This window comes from Manduca sexta, chromosome 28 (genome assembly GCF_014839805.1).
Source record: "Manduca sexta isolate Smith_Timp_Sample1 chromosome 28, JHU_Msex_v1.0, whole genome shotgun sequence".
NCBI classification, from domain to species: Eukaryota; Metazoa; Arthropoda; class Insecta; order Lepidoptera; family Sphingidae; genus Manduca; species Manduca sexta.
Window position 1 is genome coordinate 7,659,638 of NC_051142.1, and position 27,209 is coordinate 7,686,846.

Genomic DNA, 27,209 nt, shown 5'->3' on the forward strand with positions numbered 1-27,209 from the left:
GCCTCGAAGAAGAACGGAAAAAGCGCAGGAGAACAGCGCCCGCCTGGAAGCCAGCATGAAAGCGCTTCAAGAGGAGAACGCCACCCTCCGCCGTCGGCGAAGACCTGGAGGCGGCCAATAGCAGCAGGACCACCACAGAGGAGATGCTAGCCATGGTGGAAGCAAGGGTGCAGGCCCGGCTAGAGTCCGCACTAATGGGGCCAGCTCAGAGACCCCCTCTTGCACACGAAGAGAAGAGGAAATCCACCCCTGGGGACATACAACTCCCCGTGGCGGGGGACTGGTGGGAGGGCCGCAGCCCAAGACAAAGAAGGAGAAAGGGAAGGGCAAGGGGAAGAAAACAGCCCCCGCTCCCCAATTCCCGCCCCAGTAGCCGGACCGTCAAGTGCGCCGCCGCAAGCCATCGCTGGACCTTCAACGGCAACGGCGACCGTTTCAGTGCAACCCGCTACTAAAGGCAAGCAGACGAAGACCGCTGCAATAAAGAAAACAGCGCCAGGCCCAAAGCCCCAAAAGGGCAACAAGAAGAAGACGGCACCGTCCCCTCCGGAGCCCCGCCCTTTGCCGCCAGCTCCGGCATCAATGGAGACGCCGTGGACCGAGGTCGTGAGCAGGAAAAAGAAAAGTAAGACCAGCGCGACCAAAACCCTGGCGCCACGGCAATCGGCGAAACGCCCCGAGCCGAAGCTCCGGCCGCCGAAGTCAGCCGCAGTCACTATTTCGCTGACACCGGCGGCTGTCGAGAAAGGCCTTACCTACGCCGGGGTACTGACGAACGCCCAACAACGAGTGGACCTTAGCGGCCTAAACATAGACAGGCTCAAGCCGAAATACGCGGCCACGGGGGCGATGCTTTATGAGGTCCCAGGAGCCGAATCGGAGCAAAAGGCCGATGCTCTAGCCGCCCGACTAAGAGAATGTTTTGCGACCGAGGACGTCATCATATCCCGACCTACAAAGTGCTCGGAGCTGCGGATCTCGGGACTGGACTTCGCGGCCACCCCAGAGACGGTCAAGGCGGCCCTCTGCAGTGCCGGGGAGTATGCTGCGGAGTCGATCAAAGTGGGACAGATCCGTCCAGACAGGTCGGGAATGGGATCCGTTTGGGCCAAAGTACCAACTAGGGTGGCGAAGAAGTTAAAGGCGGCCCGCGTGAAAATAGGGTGGGTCGTAGCCAGAGTGACCGTGCTCGAGGCGCGCCCTATGCGTTGTTACCGCTGCCTCGAGCAGGGTCACGTCAGGAACGTGTGCGACTGCCCCACAGACCGCAGCGGACTATGCTACCGCTGCGGTAAGCCGGGGCACAAGGCCCGAGAGTGCAAGGAGACACCGAATTGCACCTTGTGTGCCACCAGTGGAAAGCCCGCCGGGCATCGAATCGGGGAAGGCGTGTTCTGCCTCCTCCCGTAAATCACGACGTCGCCCACGTAGGAGACCGCCTGCCGCTGAGGTTCTGTCCCAGCCGCAGGCGGCGAGCCCACCGCAACAAGTGCAGTTAGCGGCCGAGATGGATGTGGAGGAGATCGTCCATCAATAATGGACCTCAGTTTCCTCCAGGCGAACATCAACCACTGCGCCCGCGCCCAGGACCTGTTGTCCCAAAGCCTGGCGCAGTGGTCGGTGCAAGTGGCCGTGGTCGCCGAACCGTATTTTGTCCCGCCCCGCGATAACTGGGTAGGGGACATCGACGGGTCGGTGGCCATCATCACCCAGGGTGCCGCTGGCTCCCCGCCCTTCGCAAAAGTCGAGAAGGGCCAGGGATGCGTCGCGGCTCTGTTGGGGACTTGTGGATAGTAGGAGTTTATTTCTCCCCAACAGACCCTTGGCCGAATTCGAAACGTTTCTCGTTCGGCTGGGGGCTCTGGTTGAGCAGGGCCAACCTCACCCGACGATCGTCGCCGGCGACTTCAACGCGAAGTCCGCGGTCTGGGGTTCGCCGGCGACCATCGCTCGCGGTGGGGTCCTGGAGGAATGGGCGATCTCCGTCGGCCTGGCCGTCCTGAACAGGGGGTCGGTGAACACGTGCGTGCGGCACCACGGCGGGTCTATTGTGGATCTATCGTTTGGGAGCCCCGCCGTCGCACATTGTGTCCAGGGCTGGAGAGTCCTCGTGGGCGTGGAGACGTTGTCGGACCATCGTTATATTAGGTTCGACGTCTCCGCGCCCCCGAGTATCCGGCCCAATAGTGTTGGACCGAGTGCCCCTCAACAGGACGGCCCGCGGTGGGCTCTAGGACGCCTCGACAAGGAGGCCCTAGAGCTGGCCGCTCTGGCAGTCTCGTGGCTCCCTGCGCCGGAGGGTCCGGTGCGGGTCGAAAAGGAGGCGGAGTGGTTCGGGGTGGCAATGTCGGATGTTTGCGACGCCGCCATGCCCCGGGCGCTCCGTCGTCCTCCGCGGCGGGAGGTGTACTGGTGGTCGGCGGAATTAGCGCAGTTGCGCGCGTCATGCGTGGCTTCGCGCCGCCGATACGCCAGACATCGCCGCCGCCGTATTCGCAGTCAGAATCACGAGGACCAGGAGCGGCAGCTCTACGGTCTCTACAAGGAGGCGAAAAGAGCGCTGCGGGTGGCCATTCATAGGGCCAAGGTCGCGGCACGTAAGGAGTTCTTAGAGACTCTCGACGCGGACCCGTGGGGCGGCCATACAGACTAGTGTTCAACAAACTTCGATCGGCGGCACCCCACTGTCGCAGAGTCTCCGGCCTGATCTTCTGGCCAATGTAGTCGCGGCCTTGTTCCCGGCCACCGAGTATACCACTCCTCCACCGATGGCGCCAACGGAAGTGGCGTCATCGTCGTTATCGGCAGGGGATATTCCAGAGGTTATGCCCGCAGAAATGCGGGCGGCAGTGTTTCGGCTGCGGGGCAAAACACCGCCCCGGGTCTCGACGGCATCCCCGGGAAAGCCTGGGTGCTAGCCCTCGAGCACTTGGGGCCGCGGCTCCGCCGCCTATTCTCCGCCTGTATGGTGCAGGGCGTCTTCCCGGCGCGTTGGAAAACCGGGAAGCTCGTCCTGCTGAAGAAGGAAGGGAGACCCGCAGAGTCGCCGTCGGCCTACCGGCCCATCGTGTTGCTCGACGAGGTCGCCAAACTTTTTGAGCGCATTTTACACGCGCGCCTCGTCGAGCACCTCGAGAGGGTCGGTCCCAACTTGGCCGACAATCAGTTTGGTTTTCGGGGTGGACGCTCTACCGTCCACGCGATTCTGCGGGTCAAGTCGCAGGCGGAGGAAGCAGTGGCCAGGGGTAAAATAGTTATTGCAGTTTCCCTTGACATCTCTAATGCGTTCAATTCGCTCCCTGGCCATGCATTAACGAGGCACTGCGGTACCACGTCGTGCCGCCCTATCTCAGGCGTCTGGTGCACGCGTACCTTTCTGACAGGTACGTGATGTACCCGGGCGCCGACGGGTGGCACCGAAGAGCAATGTCGTGCGGTGTCCCGCAGGGGTCGGTTCTAGGCCCTCTCTTGTGGAACATCGGGTACGACTGGGTGCTCCGTGGTGCCAATCTCTGGGGCGTCGGCGTGACGTGCTATGCAGATGACACGCTGGTCACGGCCACGTCCAAGACATTCCAGGACGCCGCGACCCTGGCGGCGGTGGGCACCGGTCACGTAGTGAGCCGAATCAGGCGTTTAGGTTTGAAGGTGGCCCTCGAGAAGACCGAAGCCATTTGTTTCCACGGGCCTCGGCGGGGACACCGGCCGGTGCCCACATCGTAGTTGAGGGGGTGCGGATTCCCATTGGCAAAACGATGAAGTATTTAGGTTTAATTTTGGATAGCCGATGGGACTTCCGCGCCCATTTCGAAAAGTTGAGGACGAAGTTGTCCAGGGCGGCGGGCGCTCTTTCTAGCCTGCTGCCCAACCTGGAAGGTCCTGGTATCCCCTGTCGAAGATTGTACCACGGGGTCGTGCGGTCCATGGCGTTGTACGGCAGCCCGGTTTGGGCTGACGCCCTGGGAAAGCGTTCTGCCGCTCTCCTGCGGGGCCCGCAGCGGGTCGTAGCGCAGCGGGCCATACGGGCGTACCGCACGGTCTCGTACGAGGCGGCTTGTCTTTTGGCCGGATTTCTGCCCTGGGATCTGGACGCCAAAGCTCTCTCCGACGCATTTCATTGGAGGGAGGAGGCGTCCAGGAGCGGGCAGCGTCCGACCCTGAAGGAGGTGGAGGCCAAGAGGGCCTCCTTACGGCGAGCCGCCGTAGAGGAGTGGCGTCTCAGGCTGGAGGCCCCGTCAGCGGGGCTTCGGGCCATCGCGGCAGTGCGTCCTGTCTTTGCACAGTGGCTGGACAGGCGCCACGGCGCGGCAACATTTAGATTGACACAGGTGCTCACCGGGCATGGGTGCTTCGGTGAGTACCTGTGTCAGATAACAGGACGGAGGTTAGCGCCGGGTGTCACCATTGTGACAACTGCCCGCGGGATCCGGCCCAACATACGATTGAGTCTTGCCCAGCCTGGGACGATGAGCGCAGCGCTCTCGTGTCAGTCGTCGGAGGAGATCTCTCGCTGCCGGCTGTGGTCGCTTCCATGGTCGGCAGCCAGGAGGCCTGGCGTGCGGTGGCCCACTTCTGCGAGGCGGTCATCTCGCAGAAGGAGAGCGCCGAGAGGGATCGTGAGAGGGCCGATCCCTCCCGCCGTCAGAGGAGACGTAGGAGACGCCGGGTGGACGACTGACCGGCGTCTCCCGCCCTGTGGAATGGGGGCGTTTGGAGAATACCACCACGGTAAACCCCTGCCTGTCGTAAGAGGCGACTTATAGGGGCCACGAAGGGGTCGTCGGCGGGCAGCAGGGGGCTGTCCGCCCTAGTGCATTTTTGTGCATTTCTTGCACATTTTTCGGTTCACCCCCGGGATGGACGGCAGTGTGGCGTTGACCTCATGCTGCCGTTGACGCTGAGAGCGTCCTTCGGTGCGAGGGGGCTTAGGAGCCCCCCACATTTAGGGGAGACGGGCCGCAAGGCGGCACTGCGCAGGGCGGCCGCGGACGAAGACTCGGACCTGCTGTCTCGGGAAGCCCGCAGTCGTCCCTTATGCGCCGAAGAGGGTCAACGCGGAGTTTTAGTTGGTAGGCCGTTGCGTAGGGACTTAGGTTAGGGTCATTGGTTAGGGACTCGGCCCGACCGCCGCCCGAGGGTCCCGGGCTGCTTCAATTGTCGGGTCGTAAGGCAACGGTTACCCCAACATAACCGCTCAGTCGCCCCCCGCGAAGACTGGACGGTAGTAATAAGGGACTTTCTCCGCGAAAACAAAAAAAAAAAAAAAAAAGACAGATGCAGCGGGGGACTTTGTTTTATAATATATTTTTGTAGAACTTTTTAAGAGGAACAATCCCGTCATACATCATGGTTGCATAACTTTAACCATTTACGCAGCGCACGCAACATAAACTCTCAAAACTAATAAATTTTCCCCGTTTTTGCAACATGTTTCATTACTGCTCCGCTTCTATTGGTCACAGCGTGATGATAATAGCCTATAGCACTCCAGGAACAAAGAGCTATCCAACACAAAAAGAATTTTTCAGTTCGAACCGATAGTTCCTGAGAATAGCCCTTACTGCTCCGCTCCTATTGGTCATAGCGTGATGAGATATAGCTTATAGCGGTCCACAAATATAGGGCTATCCAACACAAAACGAATTTTTCAGTTGAAACCGGTAGTTCCTGAGATTAGCCATTACTGCTCCGCTCCTATTGGTCATAGCGTGATGATATATGACTTTGAGCACTCCACAAACAAAGGACTATTCAACCCAAAAAAATTTTTCAGTTCGAATCGGTAGTTCCTGAGATTAGCCATTACTGCTCCGCTCCTATTGGAGTATAGCGTGATGATATATAGCCTATAGCACTCCACGAACAAAGAGCTATCCAACGCAAAAAGAATTTTTCAGTTTGGACCGGTAGTTCCTGAGATTAGCCATTACTGCTCCGCTCCTATTGGGTATAGCGTGATGATATATAGCATATAGCACTCCACGAACAAAGGGCTATCCAACGCAAAAAGAATTTTTCGGTTTGGACCGGTAGTTCCTGAGATTAGCGCGTTCAAACAAACAAACTCTTCAGCTTTATACATATAATAATAGTATATAGATGAGTTAACTTCTTCTCCTTACTGGTACCATAAATCAACCCCATATCTTATTATTAGTTATAATAAATATAAAGCATTAAGTGCCCCTGTATACAGCTCACATATTCTCCCCTTATTTAAATCTGATTATAACGCTTTGACAATAACTCCAAATATATTGTTTAATATCGGCATTGATAAGAATGAACCTGGTGCAAATTCAAAATTCAATGAAGTTATGAATTCTAAGTGGCCTGACTGGCATCATATTTATTGTAATGCTTCAAAGCTTAATTCATCAACTGTAGGTATAGGTGTATATTACATGCAGTATAATATTGTTCAAAAAATAAAATTGTCTCTGGAAACGTCGGTGTTTACAGGGGAATGCTTGGTATTTTTAAATCTTTAGAGTATGTCCTTATTTCTAGAGTTAGAAACGCATTAATTATTTCTGATAGCACGAGTGCTCTTCAAGCGTTAGCTAGATACCCTTTCAAATCAAAAAGTAACCCAATTATCAGCGAATGTAGGAATATACTTTATAAGTGTATCAATAATAAAGTAAATATAATTTGTCATACTGGCATTTCGGGAAATGAAAAAGCCGACCAAATCGCTAAAGAAGCTATTTTATGTGGTGATATCTATCCATATAAAAATTTCCACCATGATCTATCATCACTGCCCAATATGGACTTTTTGAAGTCTTGGAATAATATTTGGTCCTCCACTAGTCAGTTTAAGGGTAAATTTTATTATTCTATTCAACCAAATATTCGCAATAAACCTTGGTTTTCTAAAATGGATTTCTGTAAAAGAACTACGACAATACTAATACGTATGCGTTTGGGTCATGTTTGTTCTCCTCAACATCTTGCTAGGCTCAGCATTGCTCAGTGTGAGTTGTGTGAGTGTGGTGAAGATGTCGGACATTTGAATCATGTATTTCTGTCATGTACTAAATATGATACATCTTTATATCAGCGCCTCATTTTGCTTGACATCCCCCTTCCTACCTCCATCCCCGTTCTTTTAAGCACTTGTAACCATGATGTATATAAAACTTTATTTCTATTTATTATACAGAATAATATAAAAAAATAATTATTTATTTATTAATTTTCTTTCTATGCAATCATTACTGATCCTTTTCTTTCCAAATTTCTGATAATTCCTATTCTATGACAAACCTGTTTCCCTAACGTGACATTGGCATAATGTACATTATGCCATAGTAGGCCTATAAATAACGATTAGAGTAACTAATTGTAGTGTTATTTTCTAGGTAGGGCCCACTAAATCTTCCTAGGGACTGCCGTGGTTGCAAAGCCGGGGGATCGCCTGTATCTCTTTAGCAGGGTACCCCGGGTGAATACGAAGTGAAGCAGGTATGAAAAAAAAATTGTATCCACCAAGGTTTTCCGGAGTTAATCTACCTTGTACGTAATTAAGGAATTGAAAAAACTCCTTTACATAGATACAATGAGTTTTGGTATTTTAAATAAGTAAAAAATATGCTGAAGACAGCTTGGCTGTTTGCATGTTGCACCTCTCTTAACTAAGGCTGTTTCAATATGGAAATAAATAAAAAATGTTTTTAAGTAATTTTATTATATCTATGCAGTCGCCTCAGGGAGTGTCGTAATGATGTCAGAGTCGCCAGGGTCTGTAATAGCGAGTGTGCACACCCTGTAGTATTTTCCGCAGGCGGTTCCTAGCTCAATGTTGTTGCCACTGTAGTGGTGTACTCCAGTCTTGGCCAGGAGAGCATAGTATTCAATCTCAGATTTCCTGCATAAGAAAATGACACATCAACACACTGTCAAGTAACTGTATGTTATAAGTAATTAAAATAATGTTTTATGGTTAGTCCTTGTGTTTGTAACAATAATATGAAAAGTGCACTTCTAATTTAAAACAACCAAATGTCTATTATCTCATCACAATAACGGAACCTATGTGTAGTTACTAGTGCAATCTGCACATTGGTGAGAATCGTTTTTTTCAATACTATAAAATTTATCCCAACATAAGTATCTAATAGTTTCGTAGATACAAACTAGTATTCTGCTGCAAGTAACAGTTTCAGCTAAAGGCTTGTCTATGATTTATGCTTTAGAGTTGTTAAAGCCTTAAAGATGGAAATGTTTGGTTAACATGTTTTCTTGATAAATTTGTCTAATTTACTCATAAAAGCGTTTGTAACTGATTCAGTTTACAAATTATAAAAAATATGTTTGATGGTAATTTGCCCTACACAAAACTTAGTACAAAAAGATATATAACAGCAAACTAAAATAATATAAGTAGGTATGTTCAGTAGTTCAAGATTCTTAAATCCTAATGAGAATTATTATTTTGAACATTTAATTTAAATAAATCAGTTAATTAAATGATACATGGTATTCATACAGATTATTATTTGATATTTAATGATGTTAATTTAAAGATAAAAGTAGAACAGTTGGTTATATTTGCACATTTCTCTATATTTGTCATAATATATGAATGGCAGTGTGATGCTTTATAATTTGTTTCACAAACAGGACCAATTTATATGGTTCCATGTATTTTCAACTGATTTCCAAAAAGGAAAAGACCCTCAAATAAATGTGTTTTATTTATGTTTGTTACTTAACTGTCATTAAGCAATTTAGAAAATATATTTTACTTGTAAAATATACTTTCAAATTGATTCCATAGATTTTTTCTAAATCAGTTCAGTAGTTCAGTTTTTAAGCCAAAATAACTGGAATAAGTATGATACTCAAGTCAATGAAATTGCAAATTTTTGCTTTCCTGCGACTTATAAAAAAACTTTCATTACTTCCAAAAACAGAACTAAAAAATACTTAATATTATGTACTGGTCACAATTTTGGAATAGGTGACTAATTTAAATTGCTAGCTTAGCTAGATAAACACATTAAATAATATACAAAAACTATGTTTAATTTTAATTAGCCACCAACTCCATTTGGTATAACAAAACTATTATATATTCAAAAACAATTTTTTTACCTGTCAAAGTTCAGCAAATGGGTTCAAGCAGACTACTCCATAGGTTTCCCGTTAAGTGGTACAATCTAGTAATATCTTTGATGCCTATATTTTGGATACATTAATATTAAATTATTAAACTTTAAAACAGCTAAAAACAGATGGCAGATTGATTTTACTAGATTAATATTAGGGAATCCATACTTCTTTGTCTAAAAGACTCCATATGCGTCCCTTTGAGGTAGTAATGGGAAACTCTACTTCTCAGTAGTCTCACCTCAGAGGAGGAGCGTTCTTGGCAATGATGACCAGTTTAGCTTTTCCTTGACGGAGGGTCTTCAATGTCTGTTTGTAGCCCAAACAGTATTTGCCAGACTTCATAACAAGAGCCAATCGGGAGTTGATCGACTCGATGGTCTTTTTCTGTAAAAATAAAAGATTTCAAAATGACATTTAAGAACTGACTAATTTGGTGTTTGGATGCTTAGTTATAACCTATAAATTTGCAGATAAAAAGATGTTTGACACTATCTCAACCCCGCGAACCACTGGATTAGCGAGCCTATCGAGTATCTAGTTAATATAGGACTTGAATATGGGAGGTTAATCAACAGATTATCGATTAACCATGCCCAAGTCCACAAGTGATACAAACACGTGTCACCGACTCACCTGTTTCTTTGCAGCGACCATTTTGCTAGTTTTATAGCAGCGATTCTAAACAGAAAATAAATAATTAGAGTACCAAATTACTGGAGAGCAAATGAATAAAATAGCAATGAATGTAGTGGTTATAATACTAACTCAACCGCACACTACAGAGCCCAGAAATAAAAAGAGAGGTGTTCTAATAAACTATTCAGAAGTCAGTGTTACCAACTCTCAGATATATTTACCCCTAATTCTATGTCAAAACCCCCTAAAACTGCCTCAATTATTTGAAAATCCCCCTAAAACATAATATTCAATCAAAATAATATATTAATATTCAGCAATATTTGTTAATGCTTTTTATTTATAAATTAACTAATACATTAAAAATTATGTCAGTTTCCTCTGAAGAGTCAGAATTTTTAAAATCAATCACATGTTAACACTGAATAAACTTAACATTTTAGAAGATGGATTGAATGTTGTGCAAAATCCACCATTACGAATTAATGTGCATCATTATGCTTTGCAACATTTCAACCGATAGTCTATTTTGTAGCTTATTTTTAAGTATATTATAGATCGAGAAAGCACGTTTAACACTTGCATTCGAAATGGGAACCGTAACAAACGCTTTTATTGCATTGGATAGTTCTATTATATTCATAATATTATATATTCAGAAAAACCCTAAAAATACCCCCCTAAACATATAAAACCCCTAAAAAAAATCCCATCCCTCTAATTTACCCCCCTAAATTTGGGGGGAAAAATCCCTAAGTTGGCAACCGTGTCAGAAGTATTGCCAGTTGCCACTTATTATCGGTGTTGCTAGATAATGGTGAACCAATTCGCCGAAAATCTGTTATGAATGATGAAGAAGCCTAAACTCGCACGATTTTATAAAACAAACTAGAACGGAACAAGTTCAAAATAGGATTTTCTGAAGAGATTAATGATGAAAGGCTCGTCTAAGTATGCATCCGCACTTTTATACTCGTTCTTAAGTTTTATTCATTCCCTGTTATCTTATTGAAGGCTTCTGCAATCAAAGAAGGCATTTCAGAATTTGATTTTTTTCATACTTACATCCACTCTAGTAGCACGTGCGAAATAGTGTTTTCGTGGAATTTATTTTCAAAAGCCAGCAACACTAACCTGTGGCGGCAGCTATGCGTTCATATAATTTTTCGACTAATATTATCGGTGTAAAAAGACGATTTTCTTCCTTCTTAAAATTTAATACTTTTAATATAACATTCCTCGCATCAATTTTTAAAGCTATCAGCATTTTTCGCTAGTTATAACCACGAAATGAAAAATAAATACATGAAGCAAACAACCAATGGCAGTTATGTCAGCGAATGGCAGACAGATTGGCAATTCAAAATGACGTCGTTAGTTCCTCTTTTGGCCACCGGGCCAGATAAGTTTGTGGCACTATACAATACTTTATGCTACTGTAACGTAGTCTCTAATTATATTCTCTTTGAACACTACGGAAAAATTAATTAGACACTTTATCAATAGATAAAGAGTCGGACCGCAACAAGTTGTGATCTTTAAATTGAAGTACCTACACATTTAATAATATAAGCCACTATTATTTTTTGTCATGTTCGAAGTAAAAGTTAATATTGTATCAACATCAATTATTGAACTTGACTGGACTCGATGACGTAAATGATGACTATTAACTTACGACTCCGTAGGCATGTAACAGTGATATATCAATTATTAAATTCATATTACCTATCTATACTATTATATAAGGCTAAAGAATTTGTTCGTTTTAACGCGCTAATGTCAGGAACTACTACACCGATTTTAATTTATTTACACTTTTTGGAAGCTACATTGGTCCTCGGTGCTACTTTATACTTTTATTCCGGGAAAATATTTATCTAGGAAAAACATTTTCACGCGGGCAAATCCTCATACAAAAGCTAGTGTTATATAATTGGGTTTCAGATTAACGGACTTTATACCCGATATATTAAGCTAATGTAGATTATAATCAAAATATCTTATCATATCCCATTTAGCATTATGAACATTGAGCTCAAATTAAGTGAAATGCAAAACATGTTTTCAACTCGTCGCTGTAATTTCTAGATAAAACTTTGATAAACAAGTACTGGTTTTATAATTTCTTCTCATTGATTTTAATGGTTATACCTTAGATAGACGATTGTACTACGATGATTATTACGCTACGTGACAAAAAGACTGATTCCCAAAAAACAGGCACAACCCAAAAACATTATACAAAATAATTATTTACCTTTGGCGGTCGTGCATAATCGCCTGTTTGAGAAAAATAATACATATTATATTGATTTAAAATATCGAATATCAATTTCTATTGATATGTGTAAAATATATAAAAATAGATATTATTTAAATATATCGATATATTGTCAACATCTCTAATACTTGACAATTCACGGAACACAGTTGTGGGTTGAAGGAAGGTTGTAATTTGTAGGTATGGACTTTAACTTGAAATCGTATGTAATTAACATTGTTTTGTAATATTTTATTGAACCTCGGACGTATGTGTTGTTGAACCGTGATAATAAATTTAATTCTATTAACATACTAAGAGTTACTAAGTCTGAATGCTCACAAATTATTAAGGAAGCAACATTTATATTTTACATAACTTAGAAAGTTTCTTGAATTGTTACAATATTTAAAATGCCCGAAAAAACAGTAAAAAAAGTAGGAAATCCCGGACCTTCGGCTGTCGGAAAATTATATCTTATTGCCTACAACACAATACAGACTTTTGGGTGAGTATAAGTACTTTAAAAAAATGGACCTGGTTAAAACTTTTAAATTGTGGTTTGTATTGTAATTTGTTCTTTTTTTTATTTTAGCGGTTTATATTATGTGAAATTTTTGTTGGTTATTCATTGATGGAACTGAGATCAAATTACTTAATATTATATTATTGATTATTGGTGACATTATAAAATGATTTGAATTGGGACTAATATTTAATTATTTTAGGTACATATGTTTTCTACTATTTATCAATTTAATAACGTGTTTATAACTATTCCTAATTTCATAGAATATAAATAAACCTATTCTAGATATAGTGAAAGTAGACTACTTAAAATATTCAGTCTATGTTATAAGAGCTAAAAATTTTAATTGGACATTTTCAGATGGACTTATATGCTGATACAGTCTGTTATACACTTTTTGAATCGTGGAACTTTGGATAACTTTTGGCCAGAAATAAAATGGACTGTCATTATATTTCAGAATGCTGCAGTACTTGAGGTAATTATTTTGGTTTTATATTTTGAAGCTAATATTTTGTTAGTACCACTTATGTTTAAATATTGATCTAATGGGTGTTTACTTGGCTTAAGCCAACTGCATTTCTCTTTCTGGTAATAAATATAGTTGTGTCCCTTAAATCTGTGAACCAATTAAGTAAGTGACACTTTAATGTCAGTTGTACAAGATTATAATTTAAATTCTATGGATAATCACACATTTATTTGAAATTAAATAAATGAAATTCAATTCATTTTTATTTAGGTCTGTCATTGTGTATAATTAACTACTGTTTGCATGTTTTATGCAGAGTAGGTAACATAACCCATGAACTCAAGCAATGTTATGTACATGCAAAGTATGTTGAATGGCTTTGTGAACACACATAAATTAAACATAACATTTAAATATTTGTATATATTTTATATCTGTAGATGTTGAAGTTCAAAGTCCAAACCAAAATGTGATAGGTGAAGGTTAGAGTAGGGGAAACATATATCAACAATGTTACCCGAACCACTTAAAACAAGGGTTCTTTTCCTTCAAACCCTTGCAGAAAAATAAAACAAGGTGTCTTGCGAGTCAAAAAAGTCAAAAGATCTGAAATATTAATTATCCTAGAAAAACAGCTGTTGCAAGTTGTGTCATCCACCAGTCATAATTCACCATCATGTGGTATTGAATGATTCAAGCACTCAAATTCAGGGAAGTGTCTGGACTAATTTGTGTTTTATACATAACTACAGTAAATATTGGAGGTTAATTCCATCATAATTTTTTAATTCCTCAACATAGTTGGCCCATATTTCAAGAACTTCTTTTTTTACCTATGTATGCAATTTAGAATTTATTAATCTTTATAATCAATATTTTAGCTATATTCAGAATCAAGACAACTTTTTTAAAACTGGACTATTTTCCCCTCATAACCGGGTAAATCTGTTATACAGAAAGATTTTATGGAAATCACTGTTGTTTCAAGCATACAAAATAACCAGAGTCCAGGGTTTTTTTTAACTTCCAAAGATAGAGTGCCTCTCATACTAATAAATTTTATATTAGTGTTTTTTTTTTGGGGAACTGCCATGGTTATCACCTGGGGTACCCCGCTAATGGTTTACAGGCGATCCCCGGCTTAGCAACCTCGGCAGCCCCATGATGAGTTAGTGGGCCCTACCGCTATCACTGGAGGTTCGGTAGCCTCCAGCTAGGCGGTCTTAGGGCCCGGGAGGAAGTGGTTTATATTAGTGTTCACTGATTAATTATAGACACAAACATACTATGTATTTTTTTAATGCCCGCGGCTCCGCCCGCGTGATATAATTTTTTTCAGGATAAAGATAGAAAATAGCTTATGTTCTTCCCAAGGTCTCAAATTAATCCATACTAAATTTCATCTAAATCCATTGAGTACTTTTTGAGATTCACGCGTTCTGATAGGCAAACAGATACGGCGGGGGACTTTGTTTTATAATATATTTTTAGAACTTTTTAAGAGGAACAATTCTGTCATACATATTTATTTCATAACTTACACCCTATACTCAGCGCACGCAACGGAAGCTCTTAAGAATGGAAGTGGGGCCAGTGCCCATGAGCGTTGACCTTGGGCGCTACACCAAAGCTAACTAGATGGCGGTACGTGTAGCTACACGGTATTGTACAATTACATCCTTGATTGTCAAAATATTAGGTATGCCAAAGTTACGTTTGAAAATATTATGTTCTAGCTTTTGCCCGCGGCTCCGCCCGCTTTATAAAGTTTTTCGGGCTTAAGTTTTCCATTATAAAAGTCACGCTGTATATTTTCCCGGGAATCTATATTCTTCCCAGGGTCTCAAACTGTCTCCATACCAAATTAAAAATCCCATTTGTATAAACTTATAAAAATATTTCCGCTAAGATAAACGTGTCTAAAAATTCTTGTGCAATATAGTAAGTACTGCGAGAACTTGCTAGTCTAAAATCGGCTCTAGTGTGTACTAGACTCTCGTTTTGTGGTCCAAAACATGTCCAGGTATCGACTTTAAAACGGAGCCCAAAATAATAATATTCAAAATGGTGGCCAGCAATACCAAATCTAACATATTTTTCTGTCTAGTGACCATTGATCCATAATATCAATAATAATAATAATAATAATTCAATATCATCCACACCCAAATTCCAATTATTGTAATATATCGCAACACCGAAAATTACTCTTAGTAACCGAGTGACAAAATACACATAGTTATCTAAAAATATTGTAGTTTGTCAAAAGGTTTGTAAGGCATTTAATATAAATTAAACGAAGTTCAAATCACATGTTAATATTTTTAATTCTTATTTGTGTTTTTTAATTTTACATAGAGTGTATACAGTATTTTAGAATATTTTATGTTACTTAGTACATAATATACACATCCTAGATGAAATGATGTCGACATCAATTTGTGAGAGCGCCTGACTGCGCTTAACTGCAAATATTCCTGTTACTGTAAGCTGTTGTTTGAGTAGGCGTTTTTAAAAATAATTTAATATTTTGTTATATATAACGGTATTAAAAAAAAAGTAAGTAAGATGTGTGTATTTAAAAATAGACTATAGTATTATTTCAGAATATAGTTGACTAAGGCTCACAAAAAATGTACCATAACACACGGGAATTGTAACACACGATAACACACAGAAAATAGGCAACACACTGGAAATATTGTTTAGATAAGTGCACCAAAAAAGTTTTTTTTTTTTTTTTTTTTAAATAAAATACTATATGCACCAATTTGTTTTTTAATTTTACAAAGAGTTATATACAGTATTTTAAATATTTCATATTATAATAATTATAATAATAATTTACATCCTAGATAGAAATGATATTATTATATCCTAATCAAAATAATTCATATTATAATAATTATAATAATAATTTAGCCTTTCCCGATAGAGCTTTTGTCTTTCGGCAGGTGTTAGTGGCATCTAAAAAAAAAGGAAGTATTTAGATAATATTTTATTTTACACAACGACTAACTTCAGTCGTCAAAGTTTTGATATGTGGTCGCCATTATGATAATATTTCCAATGTAAACTAAGCTTAATACCTTTTATGTGTATTACGTCACACAATTATGTAACACACGTAACCCACGTGAACAAACACACGCGAATAACAGAACCTAAAATACCCGTAAAATAATTAAATGCAATGTAAATGAGTGATAAACTACACTATATCACAATATACATATCCCTCTTATTTGTTTCTACACTTTATAGACAATTTTAGCTACTTACCATGCAAAATTGCTTGCGAAAAGTCGCTAAAAACAAAGGACGAAAAATAACGTTCACCAAAGAATTCTCATTTCTACAAAAACTAAGATTTTAGACAGGAAACTGATTATCATTTTGAAAGTAGTAAAGTCGTCATTATAAAAAAATAGCATCATATGTTGCTACTACTTTAATAAAAAAAAACTACTTCGTAACAAATCATTTGTAACACACGTGAAATAAAATGGGAACATTTTGTTTTGAAGTCGTTATTCATTCAGCTTTTGCGTATTTTAATATATCTACAAAACTGATTATAGCTTTATTTGCATGCATTTAACATGTATACGAGAGCTCACTATAATTATATGATTCAAGACGGTATAAAAAAAAATATATTTAACTTGGGGTGGACACATTTTATTTTTGTATGGAACAAGAAGTAAGCTATTTTATTATACCAGATAATTTTTGATTAAATTTAGTAATAACGAACTATTAAATAGCTTAACATTGAAATATGAACAGTAGCCAACATAGGATTATTTATTTTAATTTTATTAACTTTCGTACTTACATTTTTCTTACGACGTAGTTTGGCTCATGAAAATTATAGGTGAAGTACATTTTTTTTGAGCCTTAGCCAGTCATCTCAAGTAAATAAGAGAGATATCGAAATGTTAACGATGTAAAATTCTTACCGTTGAGCGATGTTTGGCAGATATTAATTACGATTTTATTCACGGTATCGTGTTTAATAAAAAAAATACGCCGCTGTGCAAAAGACCATAAGCCAAACTACTTATTTCTTGAAAAATATTTACAAAGAATGCTTACATTATTTTTTGCAGGACGCCCAAAGTGGACATAAAATTGAGTTTTACATATAAAATCATCAATTTACTTTTAAATTCTTTCTATAACGACTTCTGCCACCCAGGTGATATTGTTCGAACTGAAAAGTGATGCTTTCTCATCTCTAAGGATATTAAGCCTGTGCTTCGATAAAAAATTCGAATTGCAATTTTTGCCGTCGTAAACTATAGTTTTCAGTTTTTACCAGAATAATATATTTAACTTAGTTTTAATAAAATTGTAATAATGACTTTTGGCTATAGTTATCTAAGAGTTACGATGTGAGATAATTTCATTGCCAGATATTTTGTTCACCTACTTACGTAAATTATTCCTACAGCGGTTGATTTAACTATTTTTTTTCCAGATATTGCATGCGGCCATTGGATTAGTACCATCTAGTGTATTTGTGGTTTTGATGCAAGTATACTCGCGCGTATTTCTAGTATGCGGAGCTTTGCTGACAGTCGAAGGTGCCACCACAAGTCCTGGGCTACCTCTATGTATTCTAGCATGGTCCATAACTGAAATTATTCGTTATGCTTACTATGCAGTTAATTTAATTGGAAGTGTGCCTCGTCCCCTTATGTTTATAAGGTAAATAGAAGTCTCGTGTACACTACCTAAAATATTTATTTACCGCCGACGCAAAAAGAGGGGTGTTATAAGTTTAAGATTTGGATCTGTGTCTCTGTATGGCTGTTGCATCGAAGTTGATTCCAAATGAATTAGCTGAATTTGATGATTTTTACATGTTTTAAAACTGATATGTTCAACCTGGTTCTTAGCAATAATTTATTGACATTTGTTCAGGTGTTTGAAGGTAATCAGACCATTTCCTAATTTCACAGAACCGACTAATTTAAAATTTGGTGAACTTACTATTACTTTGAAGACATGGTAACATTGCGCTAATGCTGCGGCATCAATTAGTCTACCGAATATCCGATTTCTCACCAACTTACAGCAGATATAGCGTGTTTGAGCCATTTGGCAATAATAACCTAAACATTCTGGCGTCGGGGGACAAAACGCGACATCGGAGAGGTGAAAATATTGTCGTTGCGGTTCCCCCACGCGATGACTTTTGGGTCTAAGTATACATAGGAATAATAAAGGACAAACCAAAGACATAATCATAACCTTTTAGAGGTTTTTTATGTGTGAGGTTATTTAATTTTTTTATATATTTTGCTACATCAACAGTTCTTTACAAATACAGTCATACCTAATCTATCCAATTGAATATAATAGGTGTAACGGGACTATTATAATAAATGGGAAGATTACGCTTCATCGTAATCCTGACCACGTGCATCTTTGGAATAACAAAGCTTTGGAATGCACAAAACTACCCTCAGAATCCGATTCTATGAATCGAAATCGAATGTTTCTGACATTACCTATAGGCTATAACTAGATGTTATGTTACGTAATATATACTGGTAATTAGGGACCTACTTTGGGAGCGATGTTTTTCAAATGAGAACAGAGTGATTAGTATTCACGATTGCTTGATGGCATAAAAAAAAGAGCGCTGTACGCAGTGTTTTTAAGCATGAGAAACCTGCTGCAACATAAATAACTTAAAAAACTTACATACCGTTTTATTCTTTACAGATATTCTACGTTCTTAGTCCTCTACCCAGTCGGTATCACGGGAGAACTGCTATGCATGTACCACGCATTGGATGAAATTTGGGACAAAAAATTGTTTACTATATCTATGCCTAATGCTTGGAACTTCGCTTTCAATTATTATTACTTTTTAATTTTCTATATGCTACTGTACATTCCACTTTTCCCCGTTCTTTTTGGTCACATGTTGTCTCAAAGAAGGAAAATGCTTGGTAAAGATCAAAAGAAGACAAAATAAGGGTTATAAAACATTCATTTATTTTCTTTTCAAATTTATTATTGCACTTTTGTTATAAGAAATAAATTATTTTCTAGTAAAAGTATATTTTTTTATTTATTAATATCTATAGCATTTAAAATATTCAAGTTAAATAGGTACTTACTTAAGTACTTACCTATTTATTAAGTTAAGGCACAATATTACGAAGTGCGGTAAAAAAACTGGCATTCGTTAGATGTATAATGGTTTGATGATTTCATGAGAACAGGTATTGTTTGCCCAGTAATAATATACTTACGATGGTTTTTAAACTTAAAAAGTGACTTAGATACTGGATACATCTACTAATTCGCCGACTAAAGATTTGATAGACAATGGAATCACAAAATAACGCGGAAGTCGAAACCCACTCTCGTGTGGCCTCACTTAGGTATTTAAGATTGGCAGGTTATTTTTGGTCATTCTTTGTGTCTTATTGTGATTCAATAATCGTCTCTTACGGACATTTAGTATATGTTGATGAAGTTAATCTGACGAGCGATCTACATAGTACCTATTTATTACTTACTACGTGTTGTGTCTATTAGTCGTCAGTCGCTGTAGATTTGTTAATTAAAAGTTATAGTTAAACAGTAATTTTGACTGCACCTTTATAATGTCTCAGTTCTAGTATATTATACCGGTTTTCTTATGTTTTTGGTAGTTAATTAAAAATTTATTGGTCTTTAGTAGTTTTTTTTAAATTGTACATTGTTATGTAAAACATGTTTGTAGCTTAACGTAGCTGGCAAAAACAAATTGCCCGTTTTTTTGCTGACTGTAATTACATTTAATAATATTTAAAAAGCTGATCTTAATATAAGAAGCATTTTTGTAGCTACTCCGATTAAGAGAGTAACCCCATCTTAAAAATCTTAAAAATAATATGTTGGTTTAAGAAAATAATTGTTTATTCATCATAATTATTCAATAATGTTGATTTGCTTATTGTAAAATTTGAGTTGATCATAATATATACGTCAATGTGAACAAAAAGTACTGTATGGGCTCGCAATACATAAAAATTATCGCAGTGTTAGCAAGTTGGCGTGTCGCATCGATTTTACCCAATAATATTTTTTTTACATTTAGTGCGTCTAAAGATCCGATCGACGCCTAACGGGTACTCATTATCATTTGTCATATAAACCTTTATTTTCTATTAACAAATAGCAAATAAAGGTGTTTATCATCAAAGACAATCTATCATTGCTCATCATTAAGACATATCCCGTACATCTTAATTGTCCTTCGAGCCGGATTTGAATCAGCGACCGCAGTACGGTTGAACCGTGATTTACAGTACACAATCGTTGATTAAAAATGTCTTATTTTTACCAACTCCAAAGGAGGTTACTTATTTGTGTTTTTTTTATGTTCAGCATTTTTTTTCGATGGACTGATGTAAATTTTTTTTTTTTGCGTTTTGTTTGCTCCCGTATAGCTTCGGAATAGTCAAATATTAATTGGATAGGACCTTGAACTTCGAAGATGCAGGGGGAACTCCGCAATATCAGAAAAGATTTCGATGATTTCTTGTGCTGTATTCAATATAGCTTTAATAAACTACGAGTATATTAAAATATTTTTGGATAACCTAGATCTTCGAAGACGCGGCATGGAACACCTTAAAACAAAATCGGATGAGAAATGTTTTGGGTTAATTCGAATTTAAATGTGTTTTGTAACAAATAAGCAAAATAAAATACTTTGTAAAAAATAAATAAATAATAATAACCGACTTCTAGGACCATTACAAACCTAAAAAAGTATGTTCTTAGGCGCAGCATCAAAAGGGTTATTTATATACGGCAGGGCATAATATCATCATCGCCGCCCATAACTATAAGCGTTGAAACTTAATAATAGTTGATAAGCTATTAATAAATTACAACGCCTTTTCTATAAGCATACAAATTATTTAGTATATAGGTAAGTAAATATTTCCTCGCGCCTGCCGCGGTTGCGGGCCCGCAATTCCTGTAGAATGTAAATATATACTTATATCAAAAATAAATGCACGTTTTACAACGAGTTTTACGCCCTCAGTGTGCGCGGTTGTACGCGGTACCCGCTGTAATGACGGGCAAGTAGAATCGCGTGGGTCGCGGTCAATACGCCGCATCCGCACCCGCAGTTTCGGCGGTTAGCGCCCGCGGGTGTACAGAAATGCGACGCCATTTTGCTTCAGTGACTTTTATTACACATCACGTGATCGTTTCTGGGATGTATCCATGTCGTTCTGGAACTTAACTCACCGTTAACCGCCTGTTTTGCGCTAATCGGCCGCCAAGTTTGCGGGTGATAGTCCCAACCGCGGCGGTTGCAAATCGCACAGATCTCCGGTCGTCGTGAGTTTGTAAATAAAACAGGTGTGTTTCGATCGCGGCGGGCGCGGATAATAACTGCCTTGTGAGTTCTTAACGCAAGACATGAAATAACAAATATATTCAACTACGTTTAAAGTACCTATACCTTATTAACACATATAGCTTATTTGCGCAACGGTCATCAATTATGATTTTTATCTTTCATACAGACATAGCGACGCTGATTTGTTTTAACTACTACGATAAAGATTTGTATCATCGATATCTTTTAGGAATGGGTCCTTATATATAAATGGTATCAGGTAATTTAATGTGTTTTGCTTGGGAAGCAAAAGCAGAATAATGTATAAGAAATATATTGCAATTGTTTTGTCCGTGCTGCTGTCAGCAGCTGAAGCTAACAGCGTTGCTTATAAGGAGAAGCCAGCTCTTGAGTTGCTTCAGGATGGGAAGTAAGTGCATTAACACAATTAAATATTTAAAATTCTATTAAAATCGTTATACCTAATAATCAATCAATCGGTTTGACAGCGGCAGTATTTAAGTATCTAGGTATCTACCTACTACCTATTTATAATTGCTTTATGAAAAACCGACGATAAATAGCAGCTTAGGCTTTGTGTTTTGTATAATTTTGTAGGTGTTCCCGAGGGGCTAATAACTATTCTTCATCATTCTATTTCTATTTCCTCCCTCTCTATATGTAATTACGTATATGCACCAGATGACAATATGATCAAACTTCGAGTCGCTAAACAGCTGAATTACGAAGTCCACAACTTAGGCATTTTAGTACCTACATTAATTATAATGAAGTATGTTCCTTATAATCTGTCTAAAAATATGTAAGTATTGTAGTTACATCCATTTATAAAGACTAAACAGGACCAAAAGTTCACGCGACAAATGCTACGAGTAAAGACTTATATTAATATAAAACAAGTCCTGTCACGTCGGTCTGGGCCCTTATTCTGTATGATAGTGTAAACGCGTAACGCGGCCGTGTCATGTTATCTTCGAGAAATGTGCGTGGAATGGTATTCTGTAAGCCAAATTTCTATAGTCCTAAACATGATGCGTTGTGTTACGTGCTTGTTACGCACTGTCAAAATAACGTGCGGGATAGAGAATAAGGCCCCTGGCCCCTGTTTAGGACTATAGAAATTTGGCTTACAGAATACCATTCCACGCACATTTCTCGAAGATAACATGACACGGCCGCGTTACGCGTTCACACTATCATACAGAATACGGGCCCTGAACGTAATAAATTCAAAAACTACATACCCAACGCATTTCCATATGGTTTTTCGTCAATGGATGGAACGATTCATGAATATAATTCATTAAATATAATTTGTAAGCAATTTTAAAAAGCCGAGCGATGACGCGCGCTTAGATAGACACTGCGACCGAAAAAATAATCGTAGGCATACATATATTATGATCCCGTACCAATAACCAAAATGGAACCGGGGCGGGTCATTTAAAATAAGAGTTAAAAGGCACATAGCCTCATAAAATTATGTACCTACTTACCTATTAATTTCATGAACAGGAGCTGGGAAGGTTTAGGTTTGTCCGCAAAAGTGAATGATTATGTGGACAATACAATATCCATGATCGTGCCGTTCATCGAGACCCATGGACTTGACCCAATGCCCCTGCCCGATGTGGTTGAAGGTTTTGAAGTCGTAAGTTTTGTTTATTCAATTTAATGCATTGTGTATTTCCAATAAGTGATGTATAAATCGTTTTTATGGTTTGCCCATCTAGCCAAGTTTGGGTAGCTTATAAAAGATAAACACATCACGCGAAACATGAATTCAACCATCCCATTTTATCCTGATAAGTGACTACTAACATTGTTCGATAATAAAAAGTGTAAGACAATATTATGCAGAATTGAATTGAATCCTAATTGTGAACCAGCGGGGGATGGAGGGTTTTTATTTCCCTGACTACAGGAACCTATGGGTGACCGTATAATGAATCAGGGCTTCTACTTGGTGGGTACATATACCTATAAAGTACATATAATGTAATATGTATTTAATTATAATATACTTACCTACCTACAGTTATATGTGTCATTGTCATTGTCCTTTGTTTACAGAGGCCACTACTCATCACATACAGCGCGTGGTTGAAGATTCATAACGGCAGCATGCGTGGTTTGGTGAATGTGGCACGCTCGGGTGACCAAAACGTCTACTACTTTGCCAAAATGTTGCGTGTGCGCCTTCGTTTGCAGTTCAGAAATCTTGAAGTTGGTGTTGATACTTATCACGAAAAACAATAATTATTCATCGACAATCTTATAAAATAACAAATTGGTAGCTTATCTGTTTAGACTTATATAATCTATTACCAAATCTCTCCAACATTTAGATCCCGCCGCGTAGATAGATTTAGATTAAGTATATCCTTCTTCGGGATGTAAGTTCCGCGTTTTACTTTTCAGGAAAATTTTATCGAAATATGATATTATTTATTTTAATAGAAATCGCTTTATTCGTCTGCCTATTAAACGGTTGATGTGTTTTTTCAAACAAACACTATACCTATAGGTAGAACTTATTATCAATTATAATTTCGCATTTATTGTACCTATTAGTAGAGTAATGAATATATTCAGAGCTTTAATATGTGATAAATTAATGTAAGTAAATAACTAGCCCATCAGAATAAAAATATAGGGATTAATATTTATTGTCTTTCAGTTCGTGTACAGATACTTGGTAAAAGTGATGAACATTGGACCAACTGGTGGTATTGTTGGATCTCTCAACCGCTTTGTAGTCACTGTGGACTTGCTCTTTGATTTTAACAACGACGAAATACATCTCCAAGAATTTTCACTAACAGACATCGGGTACGCGTATATTATATTATAATTAGTTATTGCTTAGACTATGTAAAAAGGACGCGCCATGTGCTTATTGCCGCATACAAAAAAATCTGTCACTTTAAATGTACTTAATTACATAAAAAGTGAAACACTCGTATTATACTGAATTGTATTATGAATACACTCATCCATAAATATAGGTATCTAAAATGCTAATGTTTTGTTTACGCACACTAATCTGTCATATACTTACTAACAATAGTTTTATAAATGTGTGCATGAGCATTTGATCATTTGAGAAAGGCCTTGCCAGACCATACATGCCGCGTCCTTCGTATATTGTCTAAGAGTTATTGCGTTTATTTTATTATAAGTACCTACTTATAACGTGTGATCTTTGAAATATGTCTAATCCTATTTATAATTGTATTATACAAAATTTATTAATATTTAATAATATGCAATGGTGTAAATAATTAGACATGAACTACTAATATTATAATATGTACTAAGTAAGTACTTATATTATATGAAATACTTATTTATATATATTTGTCAACATTAAGTTACATAGGTACTATATATTACGATGGCATTTTTTACAGACGTCTCAGAGTGCGCTTGACTGGCAACATCCTGGTGGACTGGCTGGTGAATCCTGTGATAAACGTTTTCATGAGAATTTTCGATAATGTCATCATTCATGCAGTCGCATCAAATATCCGTTCTGCGATAAATTCTGCACTCGGTGTCATTAATTCTAATGTGCAAGACATTGTTCAGGCTTTGGAAGCATTTAATTAAAAAAATAACGGAGCAATGCTTAGCGGTAACAACAGCACTAGGTTCTGCAATCTAATGCTGTTACAATACTGATAAACAATACTATGACGTATGATACCCAAACTAGTTATGTCCATTCAAGAAACAAGCCACAGGAAGCGATTCTAACAATTCTTTTTTTATTGTTAGTATTATTTATGGAAAGTAAATATGTTCCTATGCTTTTAAAATGTCTATTAGAAGAAGCACTACAAAACCCAGTAATAAGTACTTACTTACTGTGATTTTTAATTCAATGAATTTAACAATAAACGCATAAGTACATCCATGCTTTATATATTTTTTCTTTACCGCCGAAATATATATCCAAAGTTATTTATGAGAACCATTAGATAGTCTATTTACCACTAGATGCCCTCCTGATGGGCCAAGTTGCTTGACAGCATCTATATATCCTTGATGGGTCTAACTAGGTAGGCACATAAAGGTGGAGCTTATTTTTTAAATTCCTGCTTGTTTTAAGTATAAGTACCTACACAAATGTTTAAGAGGTTAGTATATGGGTACTGGCGAACAAAGAAAGTGTTTGTATCTAATTTTTACCACATGAGAAACACATATCCGTGGGAATTGGGATGGATATTCAAACTCAATTTTTTTTATTCAAATTGTATTTCACTAGTTCTTTTAAATCGTTATGAATATGTCACCGCTTATCCGTTATCACTATGAAGAAGAAGAAATTATCTTTTCGTAGTATTTTAATGCTCTTTGAAATTCTCAGCCTCACAGTCTATAAATTAGATATGAAGTAAGTAAAGTAATAAGTAGGTATACAGGATATATTTTTTTCCAAAATGTCATAGTAATACATTATATATTTTTAAACAAATAAATAATATAATAAACGCAATCAAATTATGACGTGTGAATCCAAGCAACCTAGTCCCGAGCATTTCTATTTGCAAGATAGCTCCAAAAAATTATATAATATACTAGCTTTTGCTTACGGCTTCGCCTGCGTGAAAAAGTTTCCCGGGATAGAAAGTAACCTCCGTCCTTCCCAGGGTCTCAAACAATCTCCATACCAAATTTCATCGCAATTCGTTGCGTAGTTTTTGAATTTATCTCGTTCAGACCAGCAGACAGATGCGGCGGCGATTTTTTTATAATACTTAAGTAAGTATATTTTATAGAACTTTTTAAGAGGAATAATTCCGTCATATTTATAATTATTTCGTAAGGCTCGACCGAGACAGGTTTTTCAATCTCGGCCGAGACCGAGACCGAGAATGAAATAAAATCTCGGCCGAGACCGAGAACCGAGACCGAGAATAGACAAATCATGAATAAACTACAAAAAAATTGTTAACTGTATACTACAGTAGGCACTGTTTTATAAAAAAAAACCGCTTAACAATCAAAATCAAATTACATAATATTAAGGCTCGACCGAGATCTCGGTCTCGGTCTCGGCATTCTCGGCTATAAATCCAGCCGAGAATTTTGTCTCGGTTCTCGGCTAAAAACCGCCGAGATTCTCGGCAATTACCGAGAAACTTTGTAAGGAACAGAATGAGATTCAAATCAGCGCGCGGCCATATTCGTCGCTCGGTGTGAGTGAGTGAGTAGGCAGTCTGCGTTGTGATTGGTTGGAGTCCCAATTGGTGAACTGCGGCCGCCTTCGCGCCGTTCTTTCACGGTTTATTTAGCCATTGTTGTTAAATTGAAATTAGTTAAAATATTTTAGTTAATAAAAGTAAGTAACAAACCCACATTAGGCCAGCTTGGTGAATGCCTAAACCCTCTCAGTAGTAAAGGAGAGATGTTCCCAGCAGTGGGATCTAATATTTAATACATCGTATAAATTGTATAAATGTAAGTACTTTTTAACCGACTTCAAAAAAAGGAGGAGGTTATCAATTCGACGGGAATGATTTTTTTCTATTGTATGTTTGTTACCTCAGAACTCGCTCATTTATGAACCGATTTGGAAAATTCTTTTTTATTCGAAAGAATTTCTCTCCAGATTGGTCTCATAATTTTTTTTTCAACATTGCTTCAGTAGTTTGCTTTCAAACTAAAAAAACTAGAATTATTATGTCGTCCTAGAAAACGAAATCGCGAATTTTGCTTTCTTATGACGTTTTTAGTTATGTTTTTGCATTGAGTTTGGTTGAGTGTACTTCTCATATACTTACACATATAGCAT

General features: G+C 38.9%; 3 protein-coding genes across 4 annotated transcripts; 2 read left to right on the forward strand and 1 right to left on the reverse strand.

Moving 5' to 3' along the window:
* Window positions 1-7,674: 7,674 nt before the first annotated feature.
* On the reverse strand, window positions 7,675-10,000 carry LOC115445743 (60S ribosomal protein L30). Its single transcript, XM_030172139.2, has 4 exons — window positions 9,886-10,000; window positions 9,754-9,798; window positions 9,359-9,504; window positions 7,675-7,873 (listed from the first exon to the last, which is right to left on the reverse strand). Exons 2-4 carry the CDS (start codon window positions 9,772-9,774, stop codon window positions 7,699-7,701), a joined length of 342 nt encoding a protein of 113 aa, XP_030027999.1. The 5' UTR covers window positions 9,775-9,798; window positions 9,886-10,000; the 3' UTR covers window positions 7,675-7,698.
* Window positions 10,001-12,114: 2,114 nt separating this feature from the next.
* Window positions 12,115-19,094, forward strand: LOC115445744 (very-long-chain (3R)-3-hydroxyacyl-CoA dehydratase hpo-8). Of its 2 annotated transcripts, none has more exons than XM_037444389.1 (4): window positions 12,115-12,220; window positions 12,909-13,026; window positions 17,504-17,733; window positions 18,757-19,094. In XM_037444389.1, exons 2-4 carry the CDS (start codon window positions 12,919-12,921, stop codon window positions 19,010-19,012), a joined length of 594 nt encoding a protein of 197 aa, XP_037300286.1. In that variant the 5' UTR covers window positions 12,115-12,220; window positions 12,909-12,918; the 3' UTR covers window positions 19,013-19,094. The 2 variants fall into 2 exon arrangements, with proteins under 2 accessions (XP_037300286.1, XP_030028000.1); XM_030172140.2 differs by having other exon boundaries at window positions 12,159-12,527.
* A 2,552-nt stretch (window positions 19,095-21,646) lies between these two features.
* Window positions 21,647-25,328, forward strand: LOC115445746 (mite allergen Der f 7). Its single transcript, XM_030172141.2, has 5 exons — window positions 21,647-21,815; window positions 22,922-23,057; window positions 23,480-23,632; window positions 24,087-24,238; window positions 24,820-25,328. Exons 1-5 carry the CDS (start codon window positions 21,706-21,708, stop codon window positions 25,016-25,018), a joined length of 750 nt encoding a protein of 249 aa, XP_030028001.1. The 5' UTR covers window positions 21,647-21,705; the 3' UTR covers window positions 25,019-25,328.
* Window positions 25,329-27,209: the final 1,881 nt, after the last annotated feature.

Coding starts and splice junctions, on each gene's coding strand:
- LOC115445743 (XM_030172139.2), bottom strand. CDS start 9,774: ATGGTCGCTGCAAAGAAACAG. Junction 9,505..9,753: donor TGGTCGCTGCAAAGAAACAG/GTGAGTCGGTGA, acceptor TTATTTTTACAG/AAAAAGACCATCGAGTCGAT. Junction 7,874..9,358: donor AAGAACGCTCCTCCTCTGAG/GTGAGACTACTG, acceptor TTTCTTATGCAG/GAAATCTGAGATTGAATACT.
- LOC115445744 (XM_030172140.2), top strand. CDS start 12,433: ATGCCCGAAAAAACAGTAAAAAAAGTAGGAAATCCCGGACCTTCGGCT. Junction 13,027..17,503: donor AGAATGCTGCAGTACTTGAG/GTAATTATTTTG, acceptor TTTTTTTTCCAG/ATATTGCATGCGGCCATTGG. Junction 17,734..18,756: donor CGTCCCCTTATGTTTATAAG/GTAAATAGAAGT, acceptor TATTCTTTACAG/ATATTCTACGTTCTTAGTCC.
- LOC115445746 (XM_030172141.2), top strand. CDS start 21,706: ATGTATAAGAAATATATTGCAATTGTTTTGTCCGTGCTGCTGTCAGCA. Junction 23,633..24,086: donor TGCAGTTCAGAAATCTTGAA/GTTGGTGTTGAT, acceptor ATTGTCTTTCAG/TTCGTGTACAGATACTTGGT. Junction 24,239..24,819: donor TTTTCACTAACAGACATCGG/GTACGCGTATAT, acceptor CATTTTTTACAG/ACGTCTCAGAGTGCGCTTGA.